Source organism: Frankliniella occidentalis, unplaced genomic scaffold (genome assembly GCF_000697945.3).
Source record: "Frankliniella occidentalis isolate FOCC.00 unplaced genomic scaffold, Focc_3.1 Scaffold2, whole genome shotgun sequence".
Taxonomy (NCBI): Eukaryota; Metazoa; Arthropoda; class Insecta; order Thysanoptera; family Thripidae; genus Frankliniella; species Frankliniella occidentalis.
In genome coordinates, this window is record NW_026267132.1 from 3,447,184 (window position 1) to 3,469,303 (window position 22,120).

The 22,120-nt window shown below is 56.8% G+C and overlaps 1 protein-coding gene across 1 annotated transcript in view; it reads right to left on the reverse strand.

Moving 5' to 3' along the window:
- LOC113210362 (uncharacterized) overlaps positions 1–6,592 on the reverse strand; it is a 12,559-nt gene extending 5,967 nt beyond the window's left edge. The window contains exon 1 of the mRNA XM_026428331.2: positions 6,206–6,592. Within this exon, the coding sequence (XP_026284116.1) occupies positions 6,206–6,326 (121 nt within the window). The 5' untranslated portion in view covers positions 6,327–6,592. The remainder of the gene's footprint in view (positions 1–6,205) is intronic.
- Between the last annotated feature and the right edge of the window lie 15,528 nt (positions 6,593–22,120).

Consider the following 22,120-nt stretch of genomic DNA (forward strand, 5'->3'; position numbering starts at 1 on the left):
CCCCACCCCCTGCGCCTCCCGCCTGTTGCCATTCCCTTATCGTAAACCTCGTTCTGACATATTTGCCTCCTCGACGTCCTGGCTGGGGGAGGGAGGGATATCCACTTTATGAGCGCCAAGGAAAAAGAGTGGCGCGCATTCCGTTGGGCCGAGCCGTCTCTCTTGTTTGGCCTCGCCTCGCCGTCCCGGCGTGTGCCGTGGGGCTGAAGTGGGCGCCAGGCGCCAGGCGCCACCTCCAGCTGGGGCGCCGTCCTGCTGGCTATGGTTGCCAGTGTAGACCTCCGCCCCCGTCACCCAAACTCCTCGCCCAACCCTCCATTTGTTCGTCACTTAGGGGGACACTATCGTATGCCCTCTGCCAAGGTCAGCAGCAACTCCCTGCCCCTCAACTTGCCGACGCCGAGATCCAGTTAATTCCATAAGCCCACACCTGTTGGCAGATGTCGATTTCATCGTCTGAGCTATTCGAACTCGATGCTCGAGCTCATCGGCTTTTTCCGCCCACTGGCTGTAGGCCGCACAGCCGAGGTTGTCTAAAAGCATACTTCGATATCGCTTTCCCGCTTTGGTCTGCATTATTTTTTTCTCTCTTGGCTAGAGGGAAGCATCCCGACCTTGACCGGCAGACATTGGGTGCCGCTGGCCAACCCTCGCTCGGTTTGACTGGGAACGGAATGGGAGACGGGTCGGGGGGCGTTGCTCACTTCTCCTCGACCGTAAATCGCGACAAAGCCTTAGGCCCAACTATCACGCCGAACGGCCGCCCGCAGGCGCCAGGCGCCAGGCGCCGCAGGCACGCACGCCCTATCCTGTCGAGTCGACCTTCTCGGCCTCCTCGCGAGGGCCCCCTCCCTCCAAGCCTCCTCCAGCGCTGCTCTGTGTTCGGCCCGAGGCCCGCCCGAGGCCCGCCCGAGGCCCGGCCCGGGGCCCGGCCATTAGCTGACCGACAGCCGCAAAGAGGAAAAGGAGAACCGCTGCCGGGTAATTTTTTCCCCCACGACCGCCTGGTGAGCTTCCTCATTTTCACTCGCGTCGTGTTGTTCTTTTCACTGTTCTCTGCCCTCCGGAGGGGAGAGGAGGGGGCCTGCCCGCCCGCCCGCAGCTCCTCGCCGGCCGCGCTGTTGCTCGCCGCCTTTTTGGCGTGTCGGAGATAAGAGGATGATCCGGGCCGGGGTCGTCCCGTGCTTCCCCGCAGCTCCTTAACCTTCCCTAACCCTCTCTCTCTTTCTCCGCCCGCTCCCGGCGTGGCCCGGCCTGACAATAACAACTAACTGTTGCGCGCTCTCGGGCTCCCGCGCCCGGCCACCACAACCCACCACGACTCACCACGGCCCACCACGGTCTGCTGGGCCCACCCCAGCCCGCGGTGAGGCCCGAGCCCGCGTACTTTCCGCAAGTACTACTATCCATGCCCGCCCACGCACCGTGCGGACGCATTGCGCCGGCGGGTGTGCACCCGGTGGTGCAGCCGTGAGCGACGGGAATCCCACCCTGCCGTTGTCAAACGTTGTCAACCTCGCCTCTGGCGACGCGCTGCCGCCGCCGCACCCGCCGCTCGCTCATTTCCGCGCGCTGCTGCACCAGGGAATTCCGCGTCTCAAAAAAAAGGAAAAAGAAAAAAAACTAAGGCGTCCCGCCGTCGTCGCGGCAGGTCGCGGAGAGACACAAAGTAAAGGCGCTTGGTTATTGAACTGTGGCGCATGGCTCGCCCAGGTGAGTGCCGTAGCCGCTCCCGCCGCGTGAGCGATTACCCTAAACGGCGCACGAACCTCACAAAAAGTTGCTCTGCACTCGAGTGTGCCTCTGTGCCCATTGGTGGGCTCAAGCGAGTGTGGTCTTCCTTCCTTCCCGCGCTCCCGCTAGGGACAGCACCGGCAGCCTTGACACACACACACATCCACCGGTCTTCCCCTTTTCGCTGTGTGTGTGTGTGTGTCTATCTCTCTCTTTCCCTGCCTTGTTTTCACACACACTCTCTCACTCACTGACGGCGGGGTCGGACATAACATGTCCCTAATGGCGATGGCGGGTAGTTAAGACTCGCCCGTCGGTCGGCGCCGACCCGATCGCGCTGCGGAAGGGAAGGCAGGCGAGTCGGCGAGGTAAGTCGGCCATTCAACGGGAGTGTGTCAGTCCCCGGCAGCGCAGCGTGCAGACGAGGCGGCGGCAGCAGCCTCTAAGGGCACCCCCGCCTCGCCCCCAAAGCGGACAGGGTACGTGCGTAATGACAAAACCAGAATGGCGGCGACGCCGTGCGTGTGGAACCGAACGGGTTTCCGGTTAGCTGCTGCCGGCCGCCCGGCCCGCCCGCCCGTCCGGAAGGAGCTGGACCAGTGTCCGTCCCTGTCGGTGACGTCAGCTCGGGTGGCCGCCGACCGTCCCGTCTGGAAGGCTCTGCTGCTGCTGCGCCTTGCCCCCCGCCACGGGAGCCAGTCGCGCGCGGACTCCGACCTGTTCGTCTTTTTGTTGTTTTTCCGCTTGAGGTGGGCGTCGTCGCGCCGGCCTGGTGCCGCGCCCCCCGGCCCCGGCCTGCAATGGCAATGTCACGGCAGTCGGGTTTTGCGCCGCTCGGCCCCAGAGGCTCGCGAGCAGCAGCAGCAGCAGCATCAGCTCCGCCCGCCCGGAGTCTCCAGCAGCGCCACCGTGGCTGAGTCACCAGCGGCGGCCTGCGGTCGCCCCCCGCGCCGCCACACCGTGGAGGCGCCGCACCGCCAGCAGCTCGCGACGCGCAGCTGCCACAGCCATACCACCGCCCTCTTTGGGAATGCAATCATATCAACGCTTGTATGATGTGTCTGTCCGTCCAGAGACCCATTCATTGATTGAGCGGATCGGAATGTTTGTCCGCGGCGGGTCGGGTGTCCTTAAGGTCGCGGCGCGGGGAGGCGTCCGGGCCGGGCCAGTACGCGACTATTTATAGGCCGCTGCGACTGCCACGCCGTGCCGTGCCATGGGATGCGGCGCGGCCCATGATGGCCGGCCCATGGCGGCGGCTGCACCGCGAGCCCAGCAACGCGCGTCCGCCTTCCTCGTGGCAACACACATCACGGCGACCCGCAGCCCAGCCCAGCCCAGCGACCAGCCCAGCGACCAGCCCAGCTCTGATTGATGGGGCGGGGACCGTGTACGGGCACACTCGCGCACGTAGTACAGTACAGTACGCGCCGCACGTACTGTACGCACCGCACGTAGTGTACGCACCGCACGCACCGCGCACAGACTCGAGGTGGCATGTACCCGTCGTCGCACGACGAGGAGTGGGCTGGTTCAACTTGCAGTGCACACACACAGACACACACGGTGCTGCTCGCCTCGGCCCATGTAATTGCGAGCAGCCATAACGTGATATCACAATATACGACCGTGTGATTTAACACACAGCAAGCCCTGACAGTTAGCACACTCATCCGAGAGTGTGGGCGGGGTGGGGCGGGGCGGGGGATGAGTTGGCCGAGCTTATCTCCCATTCGGGATGGCGTGGCACCACGCCCGCAGCAGCCGCAGCAGCCGCCATCCCGCCCACTATCTCAAGGCTGCGCGACACTGTAGGGTGCGTATTTGTGTGTGTGAGTGTGCGCGCGCACTGCGCGCATCCTGGCGTGGTGGTCTGGCCTGGCGGGGCACAGCAGCGCACGTAAACAAGAAGAGAGTGCCGTCATGGTGCCGTCCTGGCCGCCCACGCCCACACCCGCCCCGCCCATCAGTAAGTAGCATACGCCCCCTCCCTGATGTGCCCCGCGCACTATCCCCGGCTCGAGTATAAGGTCAATGCAAGACTCTACAGAACGAAACGTTTTGGTGGGGTCGAAATTTGGCCTCGGTTTGAAGGAAATTCCCCCCTCCTATGGTCCTTTAGCCCGCGACACACTTTGACCTGCTTTGACTCTCTGCGTAGCGGTCGCGCACGTTGCCATGCCCAGGGCAGCCTCTCCATGTTGACTCTCCACGGTGACCGCCGCCGCGGCCGGTGCGCCTGCCCGTCGTGCCGCGCCCGGCCCGGCTCCCGACTGGCTCTCTGGAGCGGGCTTGACCGGGCTGGGCTGGGCGCCGCGCTGCTGCCCGGCTGCTCGGTCTGGCCGGCGCGCAAACAATTCCCTGCCGCGTGCCACCCGACCCGACCGAACAGGACTAAAAATAGCCTCCTATAATTTTCATCGACAAACGGACTCACGCGCCGCGAAGGATATATATCCCCGCGTCTCTCTCTGTCTCTCTCGACGATCCTCGGGAAGTGCGAGACGCATCGACCGGCCAAGATAGACGACGCCCGCGTTGCCGCGTCGAAACGTTCTCGCCGAGTAGGTTCTCCCTCCGCCTCACACTCACTCACAGGTGCGGGGCTCAATAACACAAAAACAGGCCAAACACATTCTGCTTTGCATACAGCAGCGTCGCCTAACCCGCAGCTTTTTATCGTGTTTGTCGAGAGGATGCGCCCGCCGTTGGCCTGCCCCCCCCCCCTCCCGGCAGCGCCCACTTCTGTCTTGACAAAGGTGACGAGGAGCGGGTTTATTTGCAATCGGCCCCGCGGGCCGCGAGAGCGCGGGCCCCTTCATTGAATTAATGGAGAATTAATTAGATGTGTGTCGCGTAGCCGCTTGCCAACTTTGGTCGAATCTAAAGACGAGTATCGCGGTTTAGCAAAATGGATAATAATTTTATACATGAAATTGAGGAGACGACTAGCGGCTTTTGTGACCTTCACCTTCGCCGTCCCAGAGACGCGGCTCAAATATATTCCTCTCTCACACACTAAAAAAGAAGGGGATTCCATTTTCATGAATCTTAAGCAAATGCCGTGGTAGAGACATTTCACGTCTCTGCTTCCATTTTTTTTGTCCCGAAACAAAGCAGCATAATGAGAAGAAGGAGTACGTCACGTTCGAGTACCCGGAAGGTTTATGCGGTGGATCGCGGTCGCACCTGCCCGCCTAGCTATCAGACACGGTCCCCCGCCGCGAGCTCGGCTGAGACCCGTGGTGGTGGACTCGCCTCGCGACCGCGTAGCCGGCGGCGGCGGGCGGCAGGCCACGCGCCCCGCCCGCGGCCGGCGGCGTGGTCGTTGGTCTTGAACTTGAAGAGCCTTCGCGTCGTCCCATCGGCTATCTCCTCCTCCCTAAGCCCGCACGGTGCTTATCCGACCATAAAGGGCATTTTCGAGACACTTCTCTTCAACCATCTAACTTAAAAGCTATTCTTTAACGTAAAGACGCAGCCGGTTCTGTGTAAAAGTGATTAACGAATGACGTCCGCTCCGCCGCTTGTTCGGTGGAGTTTCCAATCGATTCGGGCGGTCGCGGAATCGGACAGCACGAGTGCGAGCTTAATGGCTGTGATGAAGCAAGAAAACTGTTCGGAACCACTACCTTTTTCTTTCTTTTTTTTTGGGGGGGGGGCTGACGTTAATTTCCGAAACGCCGGTTGTCCGGGCGCGGGGTGCTGGGTTCGCATGAAGCGTCATGCTCTTGCTCGTCATTAAGAGCGGGTACGAAGCTGCTGCTTGGAAGCGGCTGGCGTACGGGAACTGTGCGGTGCGGCCCCGCGGTGAATCACGGCAACCGGCTGGCACCATTAGCCGGCTCTGCACCGGCGCGCGCGGGACATTCGAGTGTGGGAGGTTATACTCGCGGTACACTACACAGTTGCCGTTGCCATCATACGCCTGCTCACGACGAGTCTTCCTCGCGGTCCTTTTCTCTCTCTCTCTCTCTCTCTCTTTCCTTCTCTCTACTCGCGACGACAGCGTGCCAAAACGATTTTTTGTCTCTGTCGAGATGGGGCGCGCCGCCGGGTCGCACAATGAGCGAGGCATGAATGAATAAGTCAACGCAAATAAAAGGATAGAGTCACCGGCGAAGTTACACAAGGCGCCGCGCGGGTCCGTCCCTTCCTGCCGCTCCTCCCTCTCCCCACCAGGGTCCTCCAGTCACCTCCGCCCCGAGGTGTACTTGTACTTGACTAAAAATTTAAACGTCCACCGGCTTTTTTGTTTTTCCTTTTTTAAAAAAAATTCATTTTGATTGTTTTTACGGTGTCGTACAATAATTTTTTTGGTGAAGTACCCCTTTTTCTGCCCTCCTCCCTCACCATGCTGCACACAGACTTCACCCACAACCCCCTAATGGGTTGCAAACCGGAGCGACCTGCACCACCACGCGTTGGTGCTCGACGCTGGTCTCTGACGCCGACGTGCGAAACAACTCACCTCTGGGGTCGTCCTCTTGGTGGATGCGGAGGGCCGTGGCGGCGGCCGAGGGCAGCAGCACGACGGCGCCCAGGGCCGGCAGCAACGCCATGCTCTCCAGTCCGCCGATGGTGAGGGCCATGATGGTGGTGGTTGGTGGCACTTGCTCGATGTCTCACTCGCACAAAAACACCAACAAAACAACCACTCGCACAAAGTCACTTGCAACCACACGCACACGAAGTCACTCCAACGACACACGCACTCTCTTTCTCTCTATCTCTCACACACTCTCGCTCTGAAACACGCTCGTTCTTTTCGGCGCGCGCTGCGAGCGCATGCGCCTAGCACAGCACACCGGTACGCGAGCTCTGCGCTCTGCTCTGAGACTCTGATGGCGCCGGCCACGCGCTGGGGCCTTATATGAGCTCGCCCGGGCCGGCGGGGCGCGGGGCGGGGCGCGTCCCCCCACCGCTGGGGCTGCGCCGGGCTGTCTGCTCGCGGGCTCGAGGGCTAAGTGACGCGCCGGCCGGCGGCCAGGCAGGCGGCCAGCCCAGGTCGAGGACCTGGTGCTGCTGCTGCTGCTGCTGTCGCTGCCGCGCCCAGCCAGCCCGGGGGAGGCCCTGCCCGTGCACTGCGCACTGCGCGCCTTGCACTCGCAGCCGGCTTGTAAGAGGAGGTAAAAGCATTGTCTTGTTTGACGTCTTGAAACGAAATCGATCTGCCGTGCAAGTCTTTTTTGCACCCCAAAGTTCTTAGCCGTTCTTTGGCGTTGCCCCGTGATGACACGCAAATTTGTTTTATGGCATATTAAGCCACCCTTTCTATTTAGTGGCTTTCAGATTCCTTTGCGTGTTATTTGTCACTTTCATATTTCATTATTTTCTTACACTAAGTTCCCTGACGCCTGCGGACTCGAGGATAGGCAAACTTAGCATCGCGTCGCGCAAGTGTACAACTTGCTTGCCCATCCAGTGTCGTCGCAGGCGCTATGCGCTGTGATCTGTTTTAATGCTCTTTCAAGACGTTCGGTTCGACGTGACACGTACCGTGTGTCAAGACAATGTCCAGTTCCGCCGCGAAGTTTTAAGTGACCAAATAATGGGGTGGGCCACGGAATCTGAATGAGAAAAGTCAAGACCGTTGCCTGACGACGCCCGCGAACTCCGGGGTAGGCAAACTTGACAACACTCCGCACCGGTGCACATCTTGGTTGCCTACGAGTACCGTTGCAGGCGCTACAACACATCTCATGGCTGGGTTTTATCCCCTGTAAAATCGAATTGACCGGCTACTCTTCTGGGACGATGGACGATGACGCATGACGTAAAGCTCACTTTAATGTGCCAATCAGCTCCGAGTCTCGGAACCATAAGGAGGGAAATTCCGGTCGGAAGAACGGTGGATTTAACAGAGACGCCATCGTCGCCGTCCCCGCGTCGGGTACCCTAGCGGCCAAATTAAGGATTTCCACAAAATGCGCAACAAGCTTGTGCGCTCATTTCGCTTCTGCTGGTAAACAATAACAGGAGAAGGCGTCGGATCGAGCGGAGAGGGGAGGGCGGGCGGGCGCGGGCTCTCAGCCTGCCTCGTCGTGTTGTTGTACGGCACCACCTGAGAGTCTGCGGTGGCGGGGCGCGGCGTGGTTGGGCGAGGCGTGGCGGGGCGTAGCCAAGGGGTGTGGCAGAGAGTGAGGATGGTGCGCCGAGTGCTGCCAGAGCGTTAGGGAGAATGCCAAGGCAGCAGAAGTGTGGGCTTATGAGGGGGGGGGGGGGTGTTATCGAGAATAAGCAGACTTGGTGGTGTCTCTTTAAAAAGTGTACCTTACTTATTTACTCGTGGCTTTTCCTTTCTCGTCCAATCGGGCCAATAATCCAGTATCGTTGTACTTGTCCCGTCGCCGCACCACGCGAGTACGCCATCTGGCCGCTGGCGTATAGCGCCAGGCCAGATTGTATAGTAGATCCTGTGCCCTATTGATCCGCTTGGAGTGTCCCCTCTCATCTTTCTGTCGCTAGGCAGCAGCGCCGGCCCATAGCATTTTTTTTCGCCTTCCTGGTGGCGCGGTGGCCGGTGTGGCCTGTCGGTGCCAGTAAGATAGGCGTTCGTCGAAGAGGTGGTGGTGGTTGCGTTATTCGTATCTTTATAGGTGCCCCGTTTTATAATGAAGGGGTGGCGGCGATAAGACGACGACGTGAATCGTCTGAATTGGAATAATATAACGGGTACATATGGGATAAAAAAACGGGGGACTTCGCACCTTTAGTCTGCAGAAGGGTGTTAATGCCTGAAATGGTTGGTCTTATTGCATGCACAATAACTCTGCGAAGCTCGCAGGGAACAAACAAGTCGTCACCTGTGCCACTTCCAAGTACAAAAAACTCTTTATTGTACGAGAGGTTTTAAAATACGAAGTGGCGTACTTTATAGTTTTGTACTTGACTTGGAAAAAGTGCGGAACTGCTTTAGTTTTGTTTGAATAGTCTATAAGTGACGATGTTTACAAGCGAAGATTTTTATAGAGTGTGCAGTGAAGCGCCACCCCAATTTTTTTTAAAGCACGTATTAAGTCAAAGAACGTGCACATATCTATATTGCGGAGTATGAGACGGCGTAGTAAAACATCTTGAAAAGTCGCTGAAAACTGCGGCCGCGGGCGCGATTTTGTCGCACAGGTTGTCCGTCCCCGTGCAGGCTCGGACGCCGCGGTCCCGTTCCGGACAATCTTCTGCTCCTCCTCGTTCCAGAAAGCGGCTCTAAGAATAGCGGCCGAACCGTATCGGAGATAACGGACCAGCCACTCCAGGCCCTGCCGTATCTGGCGCCGCCGTGGAGCGAGTACACTCGTGTGCGCCACGCCCCGGCATGCAACGCCCCGCCACGCGGCGCCACGCTACGCACCGCCACGCCACGCTAGGCAAGGGCAATGTCTCCAAATCACTACACAAGCCAGTAGAACATTCAACGTAAAACAAGCGGATGATCCCGCGCAATTCGAAAAGAACCTGCCGAACCGGCATCGTTTTGTGACATCGATGTATCCCGTTCCCCACCGCTCTGCCTGGATGCATTTTGGTGATGGGATCGAGAATCCTTTATTTCGGTGTGTGTGCCTGTGTGTGTGTGTGCGTGTGTGTGCCCCGCCCCGCTATAGCCTCCGCATGCATCCCGCTCGACGGCTCAACCGGGGCATATTCTCATAATTTTACGACCCCGTTCCTTCCCGCCGCCTTATGTCACCGTTCGTCGTCTTTGTCGCCCTGACCCGGTGACAGAAAGCTCGCCCACGTCATCCCATGGGCACGCTTCCCGCCCTACCCCCCCCCCTTTTTCCCCGGCCTCCATAGCCAGGATGGTCTGGGGTGATTGCGATGCAAGCTCTCATAGCGCCTGGTGGGTAGGCAACATCTTGCATGCAGTGCGTGCGTGTACCGCGGGGTGGCCTACCCCGAGTCTCGCAGGCGCCAAGCGCACGCATGAAGAAAACGGCAGTACTTTGTAGGCAACTAGCTAACACGTCGGATGCATAAAATAATTTAAACGTGTTACTGGTGGGACGCTTTGGAATGCCCACGTTTTACCGACCGTCTTACCTTGTAAAAAACTCTACAATAACCAACGCATCATTCGTTATAAAAGTTGCCTGCGGCTGCTGCTGATGAAAGAAATAATCATGATGACAATTCGTAGTTATATCAACATATTTTGGAAATAAGTGTCGTAAAATAATGAGCTTTTGAGTACAAGGAAGGAAGTTTTGGGAATTGCCAATTACATGATGATATCGTTGGACATAATCCCAACATTTTTTTCTAACAATGTACCTAAACTCCCGCTTATGCCATACGCCAACGCCATCCGCAGGCTGTCCTGCTGTCTCTGCACCATACAGAGCTTTTATATAGCCGTGCCGGCCCTGCCCCAGATTTTCCCGGAAACACCTGCGGCCGCGCCGACCCGCCGCTGGGACACACGAAGAGGACCGATGCGCTGACCGGTGGCGGGTCTCTCCCACGCGTACCGTCCGTGCCGGCCACGCCGCCGGGGGACCGACGGTGTGTGTCATTCAGAAGATTATGTCTGTACGTTCGGAGAATAATTGTGCTCGAAATAATTGGGCCTGCACGAAATCGTGTGCATGAAGGCAGCTCATCGATGTCATGCTGCTGCAAGGCATGGTGCAGCTGCGCAACGCGACACACGCCATGTGTGCACGTTTGGCCACGTGCCGATATTTTTCTCCTGCCAGGCCAGAGAGAGAGAGAGGTGTTGTTATTGTAAATGGTGCCATCATTAAATAGTAAAAGTGTGAGACGTCAACACACGTGGCGGTGTGTGACTCTGCACGCACCTCCTTAGCTCACGAGTGGCGCTCCGCTATCTGCACCCCGCGCCAGCCCCGCGACAGCCAGCCTGCTCGATAAGCTGGATATACGTATCTCTCTCTTTCACTCTCTCTCTATCTCTGTTTCTCCCTCGGTTTTGGCCATCGCCGCTCTATCGCTCTCTCTCTCTCTCTCTGCCTCGGGTTGCTGACTCGCCAAATGATGATTGAAATTCGCACGTTGTTTCGTCAGCCCCGCGGCGCGGCGGGCCTGGTCGTGCAGCGCGTGGCTCTCGTCGAGGGGGTCGCACCTTGTCTCCAACCGGCCCGGCCCGGCCCGTCGCGTCCTGTCGCGGCCCTCCTCACCGAGCGCGTGGAATCGTGCATGCGTCGTGCGTCCGCGTCCCGAGTAATCCGGGCTGTAATCCGGCCCGATGTAATCCAAGCTCTCTAAGCCCGGGCTGTAGTCCAGGCGGGCCGCACGTACGCGTGCGTGTGGACTCGTCACCACGTTTACAATAGCAGCGACTGAAAAAAAAATGACACTCACAAGAAAACGATTGATTTAATTTTCCTTTTCTTTTAATCTCTTGTTACTGTCACCATATCTCTTTTTTTAAGAGCCTTCTAAGAAATATTTTAATGGCGGAGGGGATATTACTCATTAGTCTCCAAAGTGCCATTATTAGCCTCCTTGAAACCTCGAAGTACTTCCAGTGTTTCACTTTCGATCATAACCTCTTTATGACGGCACACCAGCCAGACTTCTCCAAGCGACCGCCACCTCCCTCCTCCCGCCACACCACAACACGCCGCCAGGCCACGCCGCGCGCGAGTCTCGTATGGCGAACGACGACGACGACGACGCGCTCATTGTAAACAAATTCCTTCCTCTGCTTCTGGCTGATGGATGCCCGCGCGGTCCTCATTGAAAGGGATCCACCATTGTCTCTCTGGTGCCACACACAAGTGTCCCCTCCGCCACCTCCACCCCCCGCGGCCGCTGCAGCCTCCGGGCGCGAGCGTGACTCACTCCCGCTGGACCGCAGCCTCCGCCGCCGCAGCCTCCTCGGCCGCGGCGTGTTTGTTTGGCGCGCAGAAGCGAGCAGCAGAGGCGCCGGCCGGCCGGCACGAGGCGAGGCGCCTTTTGTTGTGACAATCGGGGATCACACCAAACGATATGGGATAATGTCTTTAGAAAAAGCAGGGGGATCGGTTCTGCAGCTGCTGCGCGGCTCAGAGTGCGAGCTTCACGACCACAGAGAGTCACACTCCGAACACCTATCGGATGTCAGGCACGCACGCATGTGTTATTTAATTAAATGAGGGGGAGTTGAATTTATTTGACCGTCGTGATGAACGTAGCATTCTAAGTGATTTTGAATTGCTGCGCACGTCGAGCTTTACCAGTCACTCCACCACACACTTTGTGACAATTTTCCTGCGTTAAGAAAACTCGTATACCGATTTCTATATGTGACACGCTTTTCTCTGCGATGCCGTTTGTCATTAAAATGTACTCTTTTTTTGTAAGACATTTTGCGAGGACAATTATTTTATTAAAGCAAACCTTGTTTATTATGGCACGCCACACGCTTCTACCTTTTCCTGACGCGGTCCTCGCGAGGTGCGCAGCGCGCGCTTATAGTGTTTTGCGCGGCATTTTGCCATGATGTTTACTATGAAGCGAGCTGGACAACAAACACGTGGAGCCGCGGGCCGCGGCGGCCACACCTGTTTGAGCGGGGGGCGCGGGGCGCAGCAGCGGGCGCGCTCCGGCTCGCGGTGCCAAAGGGTGCGCGTAAATAAGGCTCTGTGATGGATCCACTCCTTGCCGCGTGAGCCGCGTGCTCCGCGTGCGCAGCGTCGCCTCTATGCCTCTGTTATTTGCCTTTAGAGGGAGATAGTCGGCTAGAGATAGTCGATCTGTCGCGGCCGCGTATGCCTGACGCCTACGAGGAGGCGCCACGGCGCTGCAGGCGTGTGGGCGTTCATGGGGATCGTGTGTCCTATATAAGGAGAGGAAGGGCAATGTGATAAAAAAAAATCATGGCCACCTCAGTAAGTTTGGGATGAGGGTTTGGAACCCAAAGGTAGGAGACTATGTGAAATGTTTATCCCCTGTACTGTAAACTCGGTGGTATCTTTGCATGCCAATACTTTGGCGTTCCTTTTAAATGTCAAGCTGTGGCATTCTTGAATGCCACAATTTGGCATTCCTCTCAAGAAATTTTGTTCTCTGTAAATGTCAAATATTGGCGTTAATACAGGATAACTAAAATTTGGCATTGAAAAGAGGAGCGCCAAAATATATTACTGACACGCAAAGAGGCCGCACAGAGTTGACAGTGTGCGCCCCGCCCGGCCCCGCCCCAGCCGCGGAGCGCCCTCTCTGCGCCCCGATGCTGCTGGTCTCAATTCCTCATCGTGGACCCCGGCGCGGCTGCGACACAGTACAGAAAAATCGTGTCAAATCAAGTTATTGTGGCCCATCGCGTTGACTCCACTTTGCTCGGTCACTGCCTTCTTGTCGTCGTCGTTGTGATCGTTAGACGCATCCTGCCATTACGCCTCCTTGACCTGCATCGTCCTCTTCTTTCTTCCCCTCCCTCCACCACCACCCACCCCCGCGGGCGCGCGGGGGCTTGTGCGACTCTGCCCACCACCCTGGTACGTTTTATATTCTAGAATCGTTTCACGTTTACGATGGGCGGGCAAAATCTAATCATGTCCTGTCTCGAGTTTATACGGCCGAGGTTACAGTGCAGTGGCGCGTTGCCGGCCGGCCGGTCGCTCCTGGCCTCGGCGCCTGACGGTCACCGGGTAGGCCACCCCGCGGTGCACGCGAGTGCTGCAGGGCTGCCTACCCGCTCTCTCGCAGGCGCTCTCAGTCTGCCTGACTGGACGTGGACGCTAGATGCTTTCTCCTCCTCTTCGTCTCTCTCGCACCCGCCCTCTGGCCGGTACTCTCTTTTTACTCTCTCGCTCTCCCTCGCCCTTCGCGTGACGGCGCTTCCAGTACGTCACCGCGCACGCCACGCGAAATAACGTGTATGTGTAATATTGCCGCACAAGCCGCAATTATCCGCAGTGAATGTCGCGTCGTTGGGCAAGCCGTCTTTGCACAAGTTGCGATCAGCTCAGCAGTCAGGCGGCGCGGAGGCGTCCGAACCCGCCAGGCTCAGACACCGTGACGTGACCTCTACATTCCCCGTCGAATGGATACCGAAAGAGAGGTGGCGATTGTGAGGGAAAGTCAATATCCTCTACGGCCGCCCGTTCGCCGCCAGATAGTGGTGGACGCGGTACGGGTTCGGTGTGTTCAGACACAAAGCCCAATGCAAAGCCAATGACAGTCAATGACAAATGGCGCACTGTATAAAAACAAACAAACGTTGTTTTAAAAAGTCTTCTCCAATTCCAAAAAAGTTTCGAACATTTCCTATTCTTTTCAAAAAGACGTTTCGGAGTTTTTGTCTTATTTGTCCTGATAATCGTGTTTGTTAATTTTCAAGCAACCCGAGCCCTGTTTGAGCATTGACTTAAAAAGCCATTCGTTTGGATCGGGGCAAATTCCTACAACACAGTACATGCCAAGGTTTCCTCATGATCTTTTTCCTCCTCTCGACGCGGTTTCGTCTGCCAGTCTCATTAGCCGGCGTCCGCCAGTCGGGACCACCGCTATGGCCCGCGCGCAGTCTGCAGCATTGGCACCCCCGCCTGCTGCTCGGGCGGCCCGGGCCCGGCCCGGCGGCCACGTGAACCTTCTCGTCTCCGCGGCCCGCCAGGCACGCCGGCCAGAGAGGCCTCTTGCCGTGTGCCGCGGCGGGTCGGCGCGCGGTTGGCGGGCGGCGTGGGCGCGGTCGCGGCCGGCCAATGGCGAGGCGGGAGCCGTCAGCGGCGGCCAATCAGCTTCGCCGGGCCGCGTCACCGAGGCTGATGCCGGCTGATGCCAATCGCTCCCGCGTTCATAACGCTTCTTGTGTATCGCCCGTAATCGCCCGGCCGAGCGACGATATTTGAAGTAGTGTCATCACTATGCGGCAGTATGATGTGTGTGTGTCTCGAGAGGGACAAAAGAAGCGGCGCGGAGTGACCGCAGGTGATCGCTTTTTTTGCGTTTTGTTACCGGCCACGGCGCACAAATGGCGCGAGCGTAATATGGGGTAGTTTTTCCCTCGCACTTCCCTTGAAATGGGAATTGTACAGCCCTATAGGCCCCCTCATAGTTATTTTTCCTTTGAGGATGCTAATTAAAATTTTGGTACATGACTTGGCTGCTCACCGTGCACTTCTGCAAGTGACGTCTTGAACCTGGTAGTTTCATCGAAAGGAACGTGCCCATACTAGGCATTCACTGGAAAAACTATGTAGAAAAGTCACACCTCTAAAAGGGGCCAAGGGTTTAATGCCACTACAGAGTCATTAAAACTGCTACCGGCACTAAATTGATCACCTTTACGGCTCTTTCATTCCGTTAACACGTTGAGTCCCACGTGACCACACGTATGGTCACAATAACCCGTAATGAGCACCCCCCTGGGACTCAACGTGTTAAGAGGCTTGAAACTTAAAATTTCATTAGCGGGGGGGCCTTGCTAATATGCGATTTAGCTCTTTTCTTTTTCCAGTGTTCTTGTGCCCGGCGCGGCCAGCTCATGGCAGTATAGGTACGCATCACAGAGCGGCCCAGCTCGGCTCGCCGCAGCAAGCAAGCGTATTGAGCGGAAAACAGCCTTGAGGCGAACTCTGCTGAGACAGACGAGTCGCGTCAGATGTGTGTGACAACTGACAACAAGTGACGCGATTCCAACTGATTTCGAGTACTTCGGGCAGGAGTGGCGGCGGACAGACAGTATGGACAGACAGCGCGGACAGCCAGGCGGGCAGCCCATCGACGGGAAGACCGTGGGCCCACAAGTAGCTGGCGCGGAGGGTCTCTCTAGACCTGTCGCTAAGGCATGCCTCATGTCCCCCTCTCTGTTGCCATGGCAACACAGCCACACTACTGTTTTTTTGTTTTCTTCTACTGATTTTTTTTATGACGTTGAGGATTCGTATTGGCTTTGACTCGTCACTCTTATTTCAATTTTCTGTCTGCGAGTGCCATGACAAATCCGCGTGGAAGAGGCCATTTCCCGAGCGTCCTTTCCGGCTTCACGTCCTTGCGACCAAATCGTCGAGTAAGCGACCATGTTATTTGGGTCGGTGACAGTGCGTCTGGGCGGGTGTGGGTCTATACATATCCGGGTGAGAGAGAAGCATAGAGCTGACCTGAAAACAAAGTAAATCGGGTCGTCAAACCCAAATCCTTGAAGTTAATCTAAGGACCAGTCGGTGCATTTTCTTTTCTTTTTAGATAGAATGAGTCATTTTGATCTAGTACTTTCTTAATAGGGGCTCTTCTTCTGCCCCTATGAGTGCGGTTGGGATCGATATCGGGCCAATAACATGTGGCCACACGTCACTATCACGCGCCCATCAGCCTGCCCCTTTTGGGGCTCTGCATGTGCACGAGGACCCGGCGGACCCGTGCCCCGGGACGCCTATCTCTCGTCTCCTTCCTGGTAGTCCCGTCCTGTCCCGCCCCCTAATCCCACTCGGCGCACTGGCTTTAGGACCCACGACCGCAGGATATTGATCGGGACTCGAAGGGGATCCACAACAAAACGCTTTGTCAGCCGGAGCTAAGGATATCGCGACAGCCGCAGGGTGACTCTATGCAGCTGACAAGATGACTGCAGACTTCATCTGTGAAAATTATGTGTCGTAAAAACATGCAAAACTAGCGGACGAGGACGAGACCGCAAGACCGAGACTTCAAAGATCTAACTTTCGTCTAACTTTTGTGGTGTCTTCTCGGGCGCGTTGTCCCTCCGACGGTTGAAACGGAGCCGAAAACGCCGGTGGGACGCGGAAGCCGTACCAACTGCTGCACTCCTCTCTCCTCTGATCGCTCGCTCAGGCAGTCACTCTCCGCGGAAGTGACCCTGCCTGCCTGGCCGGGCCAACCTCAGCACGTTACCAATCCGGGCCCCCCTCCTCCTCTCACCTCGCCCTCCCCTCTCCCAATCCTGGCTGGAGCGAAACGTGCCTACGCGACTCTCGGCATGTGCACCGGCCACCTCCCAGATCGTGATTTTTTTCCATGAGTACTCAGTGCTCTGCGCCGAAGAAAATTGTACTCAGCGTTCTATTAGTAAAATTAAAGTTGGCGTGATTTTGTTCTCTCTCTCTCTAAGTTCGTGCGTTTGGCGGTCGTTTCGTTTCACCAAAATCCCTACCGTATTCTAATTCGGTGTATTATATTGTGGATTTCACGTGGTTGCTGGTGTTGCCAAGGTTCGTATCTAGAAACTGGTATTCTAGTGGACCTCAGCTTTTTTTTTTCCTCGTCAGCTGTTTACGCTGGCCATACCTTGATTTACTAGGCCCGTTAATAGTTTTGTTTGGATCTACGAGACTTGAGAGGTGTTTTTTTGTGTTTTTTTGCTCCTTCAGCTTTTTTTTAAGGGGTTATTAACACTCCTTGAACCACATTAATAGACCGATAGGATGGTCTTTGGATCAGGACGCGCAACCGATAGGGCGACGTTGGGTCAGGCCTTGATAAGAACGGGGCGGGGCGGGGCGGGGCAGCAAAACCGAGCTGTAAAACAAAGATCACCTCTTCGTAAAGCCCCAAAGCGAACCCTTGTTATCACCCCTTGTGCAACCACATCCAGAAAAATGAAAAGCTGTATGGCAACCATCGAGCGGGGAGCAGCTTGTGCAGGGACCGTGACCCACAATATAGGGTCTATTTTAAACCTTAACGCCATTTTATAGTGGCTCTTCTTGATCCAAGTGTATATCACGACAGCTAATAAATTTCTCCATTTCATGTTGTTGTAGGCAGTCCCTTAAAGACAGTCTCTGCCAGAAGGAGAAAACGTGTTTTTGCATGTAGACGTGTTGGCTGGTCTGGAAGTGCACTGTAAAAAATTAAATCCTTGTAAGTTTACGATATTTTTTGCAAATTTACAATCGCTCTTGTAAATTAACACTCGTGCACTTACAGTTGCTACCGCGATTAATCAATTTTCTCGTCGGGAAAGTTAATTTATAATGTTAAACATTTTCACATTTTCGTATTTGAACAAAATTGATTGCGTAAATTTCTAGTTACTTTGCGACATAAGAATGAGCCTTTACACCGTGAGTTGCAACTTAGAGGTAAGACTTCGTAACTTAACGTAGTCGATCACGAACATTTGTAAACTTCGTAAAGTTTATAAACTTATACTTTTTACAGTGTGCGTGCAGCACAAACACGTTGTGTAATCCTAAATGCCAGAAATCCCCTCTAAAACCAGTATACTGACGATTGTGTCGTTGTTGCAGCGCAGGCGCAGGGCAGCTCCTCGCGACAACCCTGCTCTGCAGGTGCCGCCTGCCTGCCCTGCGCTGCACTCCTCTCCCACGGTGCTGGCCGCGGGCCTGCGCGCGGGCGCGGGGGCAGCGCACCTCAATCCTGTTTCGGTCGAGCCGCCGCTCGGCTCGGCTCGGCTCGGCTCCGAGGCAGCAGACGACACGTCTTGAACTTGATCTTCGCAGGGAGTGCCGCTGCCGCGCGCTAGCCGGCCTGCCCAGCCTGCGAGTGACAGTGTCGGGCAGGTTTAGAGAGCCGGTTCTCCCCCCCCCCCTCCCCTTCCTCCTGCTCCTTCTCCCCGTCCGCGGGCCAAAAGGGTCGTGGACCTCCTTCCTTGCAGCCCAGCGTGTGTATCCCGGCACGATCTCGGCGGCCTTGAGAGGCAGGTCCGCCGGGTCGGCCCCGCGCTGCAGCGCTCACTCCGACCACATGCCCTACGCCGGCCGGGCGAATAGCCCAGCCTGACCACTCTCGTGAGAATGTCCGTGCGCTCCACGCCTCTCAGCCGATTTCATTCGCAACTTCTGTCAATTGTGTTGGCGCATTTTGAGGACACTGCGAGCAATGTGGAAGAAAGTACCGCATTTATGTCATTTAATTTATTTTTCCGGCATTTTTTCACGTTGATTTTTTTCTGGAGTTCCCAAAAAAATGTCACTGTGTCTTTTGGCGTAATTCCCCATGACGTGTCATGGAAATGACTACTAGCGGGTGGTGTTTGCATGGGATTTATTTGAACTTATAGACAGAGACAACAATAACAATACTGTAACGACAACAACATATGGTAGGTGGTGCTCGTGGCTGATAGCGCGCCGAGACCGCTCCTGTTACCGACTGCTGACCGCTCGTCGCGGTGGTCCGGAGCTAGGCTCCGTTCCACGCGGAGCGCCACCTGGCGGTGGCTGGCCGGACTGCTCGATAGCAGCCGACACAGCACCCCACACTGTCAAAGAATGGTTATGGCACCGTGCTTTGGCGGAAGAACGGGCTCTAGTGCTGGCTCGGGTAAGTGGGTGACGGCTAGGTGGTGTGCTGAAGTGTGGGACGCACGCACGTGTGCACAGCTGCACCGTGGCCGATGACAGGACCCCTTTCTCCCCTTGACAGGCACGGTTTTCCAGGGTGTGGGTGTGCAGCGACTTAATAGTCAGTCCTGTGACGCCTCCTGAAACGGACACGTAGTTCATCGCTGGCCCTTGTCTTGGTGGTGCGGCAGCGGAAGTAGTGCTGCTTTGTGCCGAGTTCATCTTGGCACCAATAGTAAGTACTTCGCGGCACTCGATACGGGGTGCGGGGCGGGGCCGCTCATCGTACGAGCACCTGTCGGCCACGGACCGGGCGCTTCTCTTAGCTGCGCAGCGGCCGTATGGGCCATCAGGGTGACAACGCGCGGGACACGGAGCGTCCGCCGAGTGCCGGCCCCACCGAGTACCGGCCGCACCGCACCACGCCACGCCCTACGTGACCGCAGGGTTCGAGTCCTGCGCTGTTGGCAGGCACGTAATGAGCTGATAAGGGGACCCTCCGCGTCTGGGGTGGACGCCGTTATCAGCGGCCGCCGCCGGCCAGCAGCTGACCGGGCCCGCCGGCCGGCCCGCCTCGCCGAGTGTCAAGTAGTGCCGCCGGCGGTGGAGGCGGCGGGGCCGCCGGCCGCCGGGCGCGTGGCGACAACGTGGACGCGGACGCGGACGCGTCCTGCCGGGTACTAGAGTCCGGGTACTACCCTCCCGCCTATCGTGCCACACCAAGAAGAGCAATTGTTTGCCGTAAAGAATTTGTATTTACCTTAACGAAAATTTCTTAGCAGAAATCAAAGAAACGTTTTTAATCGTTAAGGATGACGAAAATGTTCATTCCGTCCAACGTTTTTTTTTTTTGTTTTTTTTTTTTCAACTTAAAAAATATGCTTGTGAAAAAAAATCGTTGAGCAAACGATTTCTTTTTTTTACAACTAAAATTTCATTGGTTTTAGCAACGACAAAATTTCGTTGTTAGAAAGATATGGTTTTCTGGGTGCAGGGAAACTGAAGGACCCCGTCTTACCTGTGTTGTATTGCCACCCCGCCTTCTAGCTTGAATGATCTTGGGTGATCAATCCCCCGCCCACCTTGAGACTTCCTTCGCGAGTGAATCGGGGTTTTCTATTTAGCCGATATTTTTCAGACATGTTCACACAGTTCGAAAGTGGTAAGAGGGGTTTTCGAGGCCGCGATAAGGGGGACGCCGACGCTTTCCCTTGAGCGTGACGTGGTGACGTGTCTTTGGTGCGCCCCGCGCCGCGCCGGGTGCAGCTCATCCAGCGGCGGATGAATGGGCACGCTCTATGGGGCGCGGAGGCAGGTAGCACCTGGTCGCCAGACGGCGGGGGAGGCGGGCCGGGCGCGGGCGAGTGTACAGCGCGCAGCAGCACGTGCGCACCGGCGGCGACGGCGGCCCGGGAAAGGGTCCGGGGTGGGCGGCCGCGGCCGACAGGGCGTGGGCGTGGGCGGACCAGATCAGGTGACCAGGTGGTGGGCGCCGCGTGCGGCTGCTGCGGGGCGGGCGCGGCCACACACCCGCGGGGAAGTCGGCAGCTGCGGCCCTTGAGCCGGGGAAAGGCCGCGGGGATCGGCGGGGTAGCCCTATGGACGGCGCGTGCGGGGAACCCAGATATCACACATCCCTCGCCCCTGGGGTACTTCGCTATAAATTCAAACGTACAGCGTAAACCAATTGTTTCGTGTTTTTTTTTGGTTTTTTTTCCTTTTTTGCTTATTTTCTCCGATTTTCTGATTTTAAATTGATTTCAACTGTTTGTTGTTTTTTTTTCGCCTTTTGTCTGGACTGTAGGTTTTTAGTCTAAGTTGGTCTAAGTACTCCTTGCCCGCGTCCTTGCCCCTGCCCGGTAACGCCAAATACTTAAAGTTATCCTTTTGTTGTTGCTCGATACCCAGATTGCGGAATTCCTTCATAAACTCTACCAGAGGCTCTCCCAATAAAGTGAACCGAATCACATCCGGATATACACTCGGTTTCTTTTTCACTCGTGACTCAGAGGCGACGAGTAGCTCGCACCACCTCGCCGTCTCCGGGCGGTCGTCCCCCCCGCCCGGCCCTACCATATCCCTCCCCCGCTCCCACAATCACTTCCTGCCCATTATCAGCGAGGTCATAAATGGTCCTAATGTAGGTCGCGCCTGCCCGCGGCCTGGCCGGCTCGGGCCGCGCACGTCACCGGCCCACCTCTCGTCGCCGAGCACGTGCTCGACGCGGCGCGCACCGCGACCATGGCGAGCAAGAGCTATATACGCCGACCATTTACTATCGTCATTATTGTCACATTGGTGGCCGGAATCGTATAACGGTGTGTGTGGTTCTACCGTACCGGGTGCATCGGAGGGGACGCTGCAATGTTGGAGGTCTGCCTACTCCCTCCGCCCGTAAACGCGCCCCCATGGCCCGCGTGGCCCAGGAAGATGGCATGCTTGCAACATCCCGCGCAACACCCGGTACACCCGGTACACCCGGCACAGCGTTCAAATCTCACACCTGGCCTCCCCGTTGCCGGGGCGGATGGCGTGGGAGCTGCTCCCCTCTCCATATCACTCTCACCCCGGCGCCGCTTTCACTGCTGCTGATCGCCTTCCTCTCTCGCTCACCGACGCGCACTGACCGTACTGTACGCGGCGCGGGCGCGTCCCGTCCTGTCCTGACCAGACTGCCGCATTCGCTTTCTCAATCAAGGTCGCCACCACCGCCTCCCCTTTTCTCGCAGTGTCGTTACACAGGCTTCATATAACGGAGTACAAAAACCTCTGGAACAACCATATTAGCAGAGGATTTCCTTCATATTTTAAAATGAGTCCCCGCAAGTCCTTTTGAACGCTTACGAAGAGCAGTTTTTGGAAGAACTTAGTCTCCCCCTCCCTTTTCCCTCTTCACTGGAAAAAAAAATCAACAACAAAAAACAAAACAACACCCACACACACAATCTCTCCGTTGCTCTTACCGCTCTTGTCACGATGTTACGGCCGCCGTTTTCTGGCTGTTTATCGCCCTCGCTCCTGCGTGCCTCGCGCGCCCCGAGGCTTTCCCTCATGTCGCCCTAATCTCACGGGGCGCCCTGACGGCGTCCTGGTGGCGCCCGAGCGGGGTTACAACTCCCTCGTCTCGCTTGGTAATCCCTGGGCGCGTGCCTCTCGCCTAGTCAGCCGTCCTA